We start from the raw sequence: 10216 nt of genomic DNA on the forward strand, positions 1-10216 counted from the left end.
AACTTGTAAGATTAGATGACATTTTAAAGTAGGTACTCAAATGCTGTAGGGAGTGCTCTCAATTTCAATCAAACTGCAGGTCCAGATGCGGTAAAGATCGGAAAACTCTTCAGTCCGAAGTACACTAAGTCGGAAACGCTTTATGTTGTTGTTGGGTCGCTTCTTGAGCGATCGCACGCCCCTTTCTTTTCTGGGAAAAGAGTTGAAGTTTTTTTTATCACTAAAGAACAATTCCTGCTCGATATTTCCGAAAAAGCAGTGGCGTGCGAATTTGTGGCTTCCAGGGAAATTTTTCTAAAGTTTAGAGGCCTCTGCAAGTCTATTTGAAACTAAACCGTAAACTGGAGCCTCGTTCGTCCCTGTCAGCTCTGGCATCCAACACTCCTTTGCTTTGTTGTTTCTGGGACACCCTGTACATGATCAAGTTTTCGCAGCGAGTCTCTTAACGTAAAAACATAAAAACGTCTAACGTGAACGCGGGACGCTCTACATATGAAGAATCTGGGCAAAAAATGAACCTTTATAAAAATCTATAGGTAAATATCACCCATAATTACTTTTTCCTGGTGCTTTTAATTAGCATTATGCTTTTACATGCACTAAAGAAATTTCTAAAATTTTCACTCTGCCTGTACCACTCAAATCGTCAATGCACAGTGACTTCTTAAAACCGCATATTAAAGCACCTAACGATAAATAAAATTCCATTGGTCAAAGCTGGTGCTATAACAAGTACCATTTCTCTTGCCCTTATTAACTTTCTTAGAGAGAAAGCTGCATTCGACCAGCAAACGTAGTATTCGACATAACCTTCACGAAGAACAGCAGTCAGTCATCAAATAACTCGTAATAGGAAAAGTGAAGAAATATTGAAAATGGCTTATGGATATCCATATTATTACATTTACTTCAAATATGCAGCTTTTGCGGTGATTGCAGCCTCTTTGCCTGTGATTGCATTGGTGGTTTTGAAGTTATTTCAAAAATACAGTACCGGGAGGTGCCGAAGTATGGTGTGTTTGGTAGGCAAAACTGTACTTGTCACAGGATCATGCAGCGGTAAGTTTCACTTTAATTATTATTGCTATATGAATAAATGGACTTTCATGTGTTGTACTATTAGGCTTGGGATTCCAAACAGCCTTGATATTGGCCTCAAGGGGTGCAAGAGTGATTCTTGCCGATAAGGTTGACGGCACAAAGGCCAAAAGGAAAATAATTGAAAAAACCCACAACACGAATATTGTTACAAAATACCTCGATTTAGCTTCATTGGCTTCTGTCAGGAAGTTTGCTAAAGAAATCAACGCTACAGAGGAAAGACTGGACGTCCTTATAAATAACGCAGGGGTGGGCACAGTTGGGAATAAGTATACAAACGACGGACTGCACCCGACGATGCAAATTAACCATTTGGGACCTTTTTTGTTGACTCATTTACTATCGGGTAAGTGAGATAAAAATGATTGAAAAGTTGACATATTTAGATTCATATGGACAAATCATACCTCATCTATCCCCAAAGAAAATAATCGGGGAGGTTTAAGTCTGGTGAGCGTGCTGGCTAAGCAGCTGCATCAAATTATCAGTTGTTATACTTAAAGCTTCTTAAGTAGGTAATCATTATACTGGGTGAATGTTTCAGTGTGTGAAGATTTAATAAGTTGAAGGACAGTAACATCGATTGGCGCCACACGAGGCGTGCAAAATCTGCTAGGACGCCTTTCAACGTCCACAGTTATACTACAGATTTCGGCAGATAGAGTATGACAGTTCTAAAATCGAGAAAGTCTATTTTAAAATCAGAAAGAGAGCAATCCGTCCAAGACAGGCTGATAGAGCTCATTGAAGCGATTAATATGATGTGTTTTAACGAATTTGATCTTTGGGTTCCCAGAAATTCGGTGTTTAAGAAAAGTGGTTAAAATTTAGTATTTTTGTGCACTTTTAAATTTTATACATTCTATTCAGGTTTATTGGATGAAATGCAAGAAAAACAGGATGTTTTCTAAATGTTTTATACGTTGAAATGCTCTATATAATTTTACGTAACTTCTAGATTTACTCAGAAAATCAGCTCCAAGTAGAATAATCTTCGTCAGCTCTGCCTCAGCATTCATCACAAATCTAACAGTGGATAACGTGAACTATCCAAAAGACCACTCCATGTCCTTGTACCGTACCACCCTCATCTACGGCAATTCTAAGTTGTGTAATGTAATCGCCGCCAATGGATTTGCCGAAAAGCTAAAAGACATAGGAGTGACCTCCAACTCTTTGCATCCAGGTTTAGTTAACACAGACATTTTCTTGAAGTCCGGCAGTTTTCTGGGCATAAAAACCTTCGCTCAGCTGTTTAAGAACGTCGTGCTGTTCGCTTATGGAAAGGTAATTTTGTCATGAGGTGATACTTTGAAGGCTTATGAGGAGGTTTTATAGACGATAGAAGAAGGAGCTCAAACTATAATACATCTGGCTCTTTGCAACAAACTAAAAGAGGTGACTGGCAAGCATTTCTGGGATTGCAGGCTGTTCCCGTCACCACCTGGAACTTGGAACAAGAAGTTTGCTGACTCGATTTGGGAGAAAAGCGAGGAGCTGGTAGGGCTAACAGCGGAAGAGAAGCTAAAGAAAGATTAAAAACATACATATTAATGAAATATGCTTACTTTGTTGCTGCAAAAAATAAAGCGGGCTTTAAAATATCGTTGAACTTTAATAAATATACGTATACTAGAATAACTAGTTTGATTAAATCCTCCATTGTCTCTGGTATCGAAATTAGGTGGTACGCTTGTCGTACCTTGACTGACGACTCACCATTTCGGCTGATTGGATCCTCGTTAAAATTCATGGCCTTCCACACGACCTAGACATTAAGCTGCCATCAGCCTTCTTCAGTTGTTATCAAAGACTTTTGCTGACCGCATTGCACTGGTCCGAATTGTATTGCTAGTTGGGCATCGCGATCGACATTGACCTGATAGTGCGACATAATTAGGGTTTATGTAAGTATAATCTTTTTTCTGTCAATGAACTCCGTTTCTGTCCTCCTTTTTCTGTTTTTTTTCTTTATACAAATTTTGTCAGTCATGTTCAATTTTCATGGGAAGAACGTTGTCGGTTGTAAATTGCTCGCTGTTATTGTTTATGATTCAATTCGATCATGAATGAAAAGAGAAATGTTTTATTTTACTATACGGAGTAAAAGTTGTGCAACTGCTGAAAAGCGTCACAAAAACTTAATTTTTGGAAGTCAATCGCATTGTTCTTAAGAACTCGGTTTGGATGCGTTAAGTTTTACAGAAATAAATGGCCCGTTGGTGGAACCCTGCAACCATTGGGTCCGCACCCTTTTTTCTCTGCATTTTCCATGGCTGTTCCCCGTTTGCCTTGAATTTGAATTTCAGATTTTTCTCTCCAGCGCATACTTCAATATCATCTCTTGTTCGATTCGTCAGAATTTATTTCACTTCCTAACTTCTGTAAGCGGCTCTGGTCCTTTTAATCTTTGTTTGGTTACTAATATTTGCGCAATTTCCATGGTTGCCCGTCACTTGAGATTAGATGGTCTTTCGATTTCTTTGCTTTCCTTTTCTATACATCTTCTCATAGAAACTGCCAGTGTTTGCTTACCGAATCACAACCACTTTCACGTTAATTGCATTAAATTACTCAATCTTGCTTCTACCATCTTTCTTCTTATCTTCGGCGGTGATGGCGGTGAACTACTCTCAGCTGAAACCTCCACTGTTTGTTTATTTTCTCCTTAAGATTAATTTATTCTTTTTCTTTCCTAACACTACAGAATGCCTTTCTGCCCCCGATGGGCTAACCATTGCTCCTTTCAATTTGGATGGTTATTCTTCGTTATATTTGTATTTCAATTTATATATTATTTTTCCATGTTCACGTGCAAGGCCTGAGCATGCCACTTGCTCCTACAGCGTGCGAATCAACATTAATTAGTCATAGGATTAAAAATGAACGACTGATGACTGTGGCCTCATATTTTAATGCTCTTTTATGGTGCCTGCCGGCACTAAATGCTCACTAACATTCTCATACCTTGAGGCACAAAACCGCAAACTAAGTTGGCTCCAAATTAGTTGTTTAGCTTTCTTAGTCCCATTTGAAACTTCCTTATTTGAGCTTTCAGTGCTCTCTAATTAGTCATTTTTCCAACTTCCATAATCATTCCTATTTTTTTCCAATTTTGTACTTAACAGCTCCTGTTGCATGCGCTTCAATCGCTCCTAAATGGAGCGGTTGAACTTGATCAGTATCACTAGTTTTTTCGAATCACGGAACGAATACCGCACATTTGTGCTATATTAGTGAATATTTGTTTTAGTTAATTAATATCCATCAGTATTTCCGGTAATAATTGACTACTAAACTGGTTGACCGGAAGCATTTGTGCTTGACCCAGTAGCAAAGGCAACTAAGGCTTAATTGCTGAAAACAATCAAATCTAGGTTAATTTAATTCGGCGCGAACACTGTCTCAATATCTTGTTAATTGATTAAGTTGTGTTTTACATGTTGTTAAGATCTGGTATTGTTGCTATTTGAATGTTGCGTCCACGTACCTCTTATTAGCTGAGATACAACATTTATGTAAAGCAACTGGAGGTATACTTAACATTCTTTGTTTTTTTAGTAAGTCTTTAAGATCGCCGTCCAATTAGGTGTAATAAAGATAAACAATAAAAAAGCAGGACCTTACGCAAAATACGTAAATTTTGATGTACACTTTTGTCTTGCAAAAGATCAACCAGTTTAATTTAAAGGTTAACGGGATTTTTTTGTCGGTTTGTAGGCACCTACGGTAATTCTTCTGTCTCTGTAGATAAATGACATCCTCGAGGATATTGCATATGCATTCTAAATTATATCGTTTTCCATTTATAGAAATACAAATCGATAGTACCGAAGTAATAAAATAGTATCTTTTCTTAAAAAAAAGGTTAATTTCTCAGGAGACATTCTACCACACAATCGCTCAGTAGCAAACACAAAATCATAGTTTATCTTCGAAAAAGTATATTCACTTCAATGGCATTGTTAAGAAAAATTACCAAAAACACGTCAACTGAAATATCGAGAGGGACGTTTAATCTATCCCCGTTTTGACGGGGCTTCGCTCTCCCCTAACTGACCGCTAACTCCCCTAGCTAACCCGACGTAAAAATCTCAAATTGCCCATCCTGAGGCACCTTCGGTAATTTCAAAGATCTTAAAAATCCTGATTCCGCAACATAAAGAAGATTGCAGTTGGTCGATTCATTCTCTAATTATACAAAGTCTTTCTGAATAGAGAGTAAAAATTTTAATGGGTGAGTCTTGCGCTAAATTAAAGACGAAAAGTTCATATAAAGACATGTCCAAAAATGCTTCGCCTTCGACCTACAGGGTGTTTTTTTTAATTACTTGTTTATTTTTTATCGAAACTTGCTGAAAATTTGTACATATTATATGCCGAGTGTTTCCTACAAAAGGAAATTTTCTGACTTTGATTTCATATACGGGGTGATGCTAAGTATTACTAAGCATTACTTTATTATTTAAAATGATTGATGTGAATCACCCTTGGCTATTATCGCGGATATTACCGAAACCACCGATTTAAGCGAAATTTTGCAAGAGACTGAGAAGTGAGAAAATTTAATGCGGATTTCAGAAATTTACTAAAAGAATCAAAATATTAACAGAAAAAAATATGTGATAAATGAGAGCTCCAGATCCATCAATTCGCATCACTCCGTATGTGAAATCAAAGTTCGAAAATTTACGTATGCGGAAAACACTCAGGGCATGATATGTACAAATTTTCAGCAAGTTTCGATAAAAAATAAACAAGTAATTAAAAAAAAGCAAAAATAAAAGCGTTTTTTAACACCCTGTAGATCGAAGACGAAGCATTTTTAGGCATGTCTTTATATGAACTTTTCGTCTTAAACTTGCTTCAAGATTCACCCATTAAAATTTTTACGATCTACTCAGAAACACCCTGTACGTAGAGGCAAAATCTAAACATTTTTCTTTGTGTATAATGGTTGGTCGGGGCGATCTGGACCAAATAAAAATATTCTTTACGAAAAGAAGCCATGAGGCAGGCATAGCTGGTTTTCAATTGGAAGCACTGTTAACCCACACTTACAAGATATAATTTAACAGTCAAAATTAGCCTACATATGATTATTCAAAATAATTTAAATAGTACTGAGCCTGCAAATACTATATTATTAAGCTCACATTGTCGGGATTTTGATAAATATTTATACATTAAAGCATGAAATAAATTTACATAATTTAATGAGATCTCATTAAGAACCGACACTTAACGCATTATATATAAAAATGAGGAATTCCATCTGATGAAAGAGAATTGCTGATAAGCTTTAGCACTTAATTGAAGTATTTCTTTATTGCTTTGATACATTTGTTTACAATTAAAGTCACACTCTGAGATCAATTATGAGATTGCTTAATTGTTGAGCACCTTTAGGCACGAGGTCTCTTAACAGGACTCTTTTTTGAGACACTCTATATTCATTTGCGAAATAAAAAAAGGATTGTAACAAAAAATAACTTAAAAATAATCTAAAAACTTGATGAGATAAACATTAATAAAACTATAATATGAAAATACCATTTTTGTGAAGGAACCCCCTGCATATTATTATTTTATTCGAACGGGCTCTCCATGCATGATCGCTAATATAAAATATGAGATTGGGTGCTACTTTCTTTGGAAACACTCTGTACATATCCGCCATGGACCGACCGCGACGGTTTCTCTTTATACAGAAAATCAAAAAAATCATGAGCAATAATATTGCCGCAAGCGGATATGTGAAGAAGTGACTAAATCATTTTTTTTTCAAAAAGTGTCTTTAGTGTTTTCTAAGGACAAGAAATGCTCTTTGAGAAACCTGAGAAGATAATTCGTATATTGCACTAAACCTAAAGTTAAAAGAATGTTGAAAATTGCTCTCGTTCAATTAAGGGAGACATGATTGATGCGCAAGGAGGAAAAAGAACTGCACGTTTAAAAAATTTAGCTTTGAGAAATTTCCGTCTATTTGATACATTTTGGAATTTCTGCAACGTAATAATGACTGAATACTAGCTATTGTCCTCTTCGGCTAATGCGTTGCATTCCAGGACAATGGGTATAAGGAAAAAATATCTTGTCAATCACGTTTTCCACTGGAATTGCATATTATTCCCCTCTTGTGCCCGACCAAGAATCGTTGCTAATCAGTCAATTGAATTCAAATGAAGATGACTCACCTTTGCACAAGGAAATAATCCCGATTTAATACTCATGGGTCATGGAATGCAGCCACTGCAGACGAGGAATTTCGCTTCAGCGTTATGTTCATTAATTAATTTATAAAATTAGGTTCAGACTAATAGTCCCAATTTGTAACCTTCTGAAGACTTCCTAAGCATAATCAATCACATCGTCTCACAGAAAAGAATCGCTGAGGGTACGAAATACCAAGAAATCGGCGGATCAATGTTAATGTCTTCGACTGTTGAGACGTCGCTTAAAAAACAATTATAACTGAATATTTTAATAATAATTCCTTAAGGATTGTTGCTACAGGTCACTGACTTCAATATTCAAATCTGTTGTAACATACATTTAAATTCAATATTGTTGGTCACAGTATTAATCATCTATTGGTAAGTTCCATGATTATACAATGGATACTTATACTGCGTTGTAGTTAATTGCGGAATTCGCCTCTAATTAAAATGTAGAAGTGGTGAGCTCATTTTATATTTAAAAAATCCTATTTTAATTAACTTTTTGCAGATATAGAGAAATGAAAGTTAAGGACATAAATCAATCACTAATTTTACCGATTGTGATAATCTGCCTAACAGCAAGAGGTGTCCAAGGACATGGAAGGCTAATGGATCCTCCAGCTCGAAACTCCATGTGGAGATTTGGATTTCCAAATCCCGTAAATTACAACGACAACGAGTTGTATTGCGGAGGATTTACAGGTAGGTACGTTAACCGCCATTGACAACTCTTCTCTATCGTCTCTAAAAATAAATTATATTTCAGTGCAATGGGAGCAAAATGGAGGCAAATGCGGCCTTTGTGGTGATGCTTACCACATAGAAGAACCGCGGCCTCATGAGGCTGGAGGGCTGTTCGCTAAAGGGATCATTTCTCGACATTACAGGTGGGGGACGTCGACTTCTTTTACTGTATGTACTACTAACGATCTCTTTGTGAACATACAGTGTAGGTCAAAGAATAGATATTGAGGTGGAATTGACCGCCAACCATTATGGCAGATTTGAAATTTTTATATGCCCCAACAACAATTACAAACAAGAAGCTTCGGTCGAGTGCTTCGAGAGGTACCCATTGTACTTGGCTGGTACCAGGGATGTGTCTTTCGTCATACCAGAGGATGGCGTTAAGAAAGCTTTATTTAGGTGGGTGAGGAAGGACAACGAGGAATTTTAGTAAAGCTATTTGTGCAGGTACCAAGTGCAGCTCCCTCCCTACGTGACGTGCACTCAGTGTGTGTTAAGATGGATCTACTACACTGGGAATCAATGGGGGGTATGCCAGAATGGTACCTATGCGATAGGGTGCGGCAAATCTGAGACGTTTATCAACTGTGCTGATATAGCTATTACCAGCAATGCAGGGGGTGAGGACCAGCTTGAAACTAATTCCCCGAGAGGGGCTCTAAATTATCTTTTCCAGGAGCAATTCCTCCACTGTTCGTAGGGGTAGACAACCCCTATCTGCTCTTTTATCAAGACTACAGGTACTCTGCACCCTACAACGTATTCCCCCTTATTGTAAGGGACCAGATCTGCGTAGCTAACCGCCGCTACAGACTAATTCCTGCAATCGACGATTGGTGCATGTCGAATTGCCTGAGGTACCCTCCAAATTGCCCTTCGGATATTTGCGAATGCCCGTAAGTTTCCCTTTTTATCCCTTAAACTGCATTGTCGTTTTCCGTAAATTTAAAGGTCAACTTGCGAAGCCATTGGTCAATACAGAGGTGAAACTGCTGCTGATGTGTATTGTATGGACAAATGTTTAGTGTACTCGTCCCACGACTGTCCCCGCGATCAGTGCTCCTGCACCGATGAGAGCAGCAGAAACTCATTGGAAACTTTTGATTTCTAACAGTCTCAATGAGACTAATTATTAGGAATTACGTTTAAATTTGGTTTAAGATGATAATAAAAGTGTGGCGTGTTGGGCTGCATCAAAAAGTAGAGATATCATGTTTTTTGGGGTCTATAAATATTTGAAATCATTATTTTGTTGTTGAATCTGCGGCATTTTGTAGCTTGTAAAACCAGTTACATGTGGGGTCGATGATATTTGCACATATCTCTCTTCTCCTTTACAGGTCACGCCTTAAGAACATTCTTGTATTAAATTTCCCACATGAAATGCTTTGTTATTCAAATTGGAGTTTGCCAATTTATTAAAGTGCTATGTATCATGTTTGAGATAAGCTGTTTATAGAGAGGATATAGGAAACAATATTTTTAAGCGATATTTTATACGAGGCCTGTATGGTAAGGTGCTCATAGGTAGGGCATAGGGAAAGTATGGCAAAGATGGGAAATGAGCAACTTCTAATTCCTGTAAGATCAAGTTAATTCCTAGAAATCTGTTTAGTGCCATAAAATTAGAGTAATATGTGGTCAACAATCAAAAATTCTTGCAAAATAATAAATATCTATTTTGAGGGGGGCCAATTTGGTAGGGTAAAAGAGGTCCTCAAACTTCTCCTTTACATCCCCCATCAATACCCTTAAATTTTAAACTGCACAAGTGAATGTCATGGTGCTCATCAACCTGGAGCAATTTGGATCTTCCAGATTTACGTATTCATCATTCAAAAATTAAATACTGCGATCATACTATAATATACTATTAACACATATGTTTTATGCGCAGTGCATGATGGTCGTGGCGCGTCAGGGATTCTCAACTGTGCCTCGCCTTATAGCATCAGACATTCATCTATGTTCCTCTGAATTTTAGCAGTTAAAGGTTAGACGAAATTAAAAGCTCATAGATCGAAGCACACGGAGTCTGTTGTTGATAAAGTTCACATCTCCAGAATAGTTGCCTCAAGATTGAAAGGAACACGTTCATCGCACCACTGCTCTAAATTTGAACGCACCACAATAGAGGATACCTTCAG

General features: G+C 37.3%; 2 protein-coding genes across 4 annotated transcripts in view; both read left to right on the top strand.

Annotated features, from left to right (window-relative positions):
• The window catches only part of LOC136418748 (uncharacterized), a 130672-nt gene extending 121140 nt beyond the window's left edge, over positions 1-9532 (top strand). Inside the window, exons 1-7 of one of the 3 annotated variants that reach the window (XM_066404917.1) lie at positions 2867-3008; positions 7831-8024; positions 8089-8209; positions 8271-8468; positions 8517-8689; positions 8746-8965; positions 9021-9532. In XM_066404917.1, the coding sequence (XP_066261014.1) occupies positions 7841-8024; positions 8089-8209; positions 8271-8468; positions 8517-8689; positions 8746-8965; positions 9021-9180 (1056 nt within the window). In that variant the 5' untranslated portion in view covers positions 2867-3008; positions 7831-7840 and the 3' untranslated portion in view covers positions 9181-9532. Of the gene's footprint in view, positions 1-2866; positions 3009-7652; positions 7698-7830; positions 8025-8088; positions 8210-8270; positions 8469-8516; positions 8690-8745; positions 8966-9020 lie in introns of those variants that run through there. The other 2 variants (XM_066404918.1, XM_066404919.1) reach the window with 2 other exon arrangements.
• Positions 686-2742, top strand: LOC136418801 (retinol dehydrogenase 11-like). Its single transcript, XM_066405015.1, has 4 exons — positions 686-1059; positions 1124-1447; positions 2060-2388; positions 2440-2742. The coding sequence occupies exons 1-4, from the start codon at positions 876-878 to the stop codon at positions 2638-2640; spliced, it is 1038 nt and encodes a 345-aa protein (XP_066261112.1). The 5' UTR covers positions 686-875; the 3' UTR covers positions 2641-2742.
• Positions 9533-10216: the final 684 nt, after the last annotated feature.

This window comes from Euwallacea similis, chromosome 37 (genome assembly GCF_039881205.1).
Source record: "Euwallacea similis isolate ESF13 chromosome 37, ESF131.1, whole genome shotgun sequence".
Taxonomy (NCBI): Eukaryota; Metazoa; Arthropoda; class Insecta; order Coleoptera; family Curculionidae; genus Euwallacea; species Euwallacea similis.

Excerpts from the sequence above, each read along its gene's own strand:
- LOC136418801 (XM_066405015.1), top strand. The coding sequence starts at position 876 with ATGGCTTATGGATATCCATATTATTACATTTACTTCAAATATGCAGCT. Across the intron at positions 1,060-1,123 it reads TGTCACAGGATCATGCAGCG|GCTTGGGATTCCAAACAGCC; the intron begins GTAAGTTTCACT and ends TTGTACTATTAG. Across the intron at positions 1,448-2,059 it reads GTTGACTCATTTACTATCGG|ATTTACTCAGAAAATCAGCT; the intron begins GTAAGTGAGATA and ends CGTAACTTCTAG.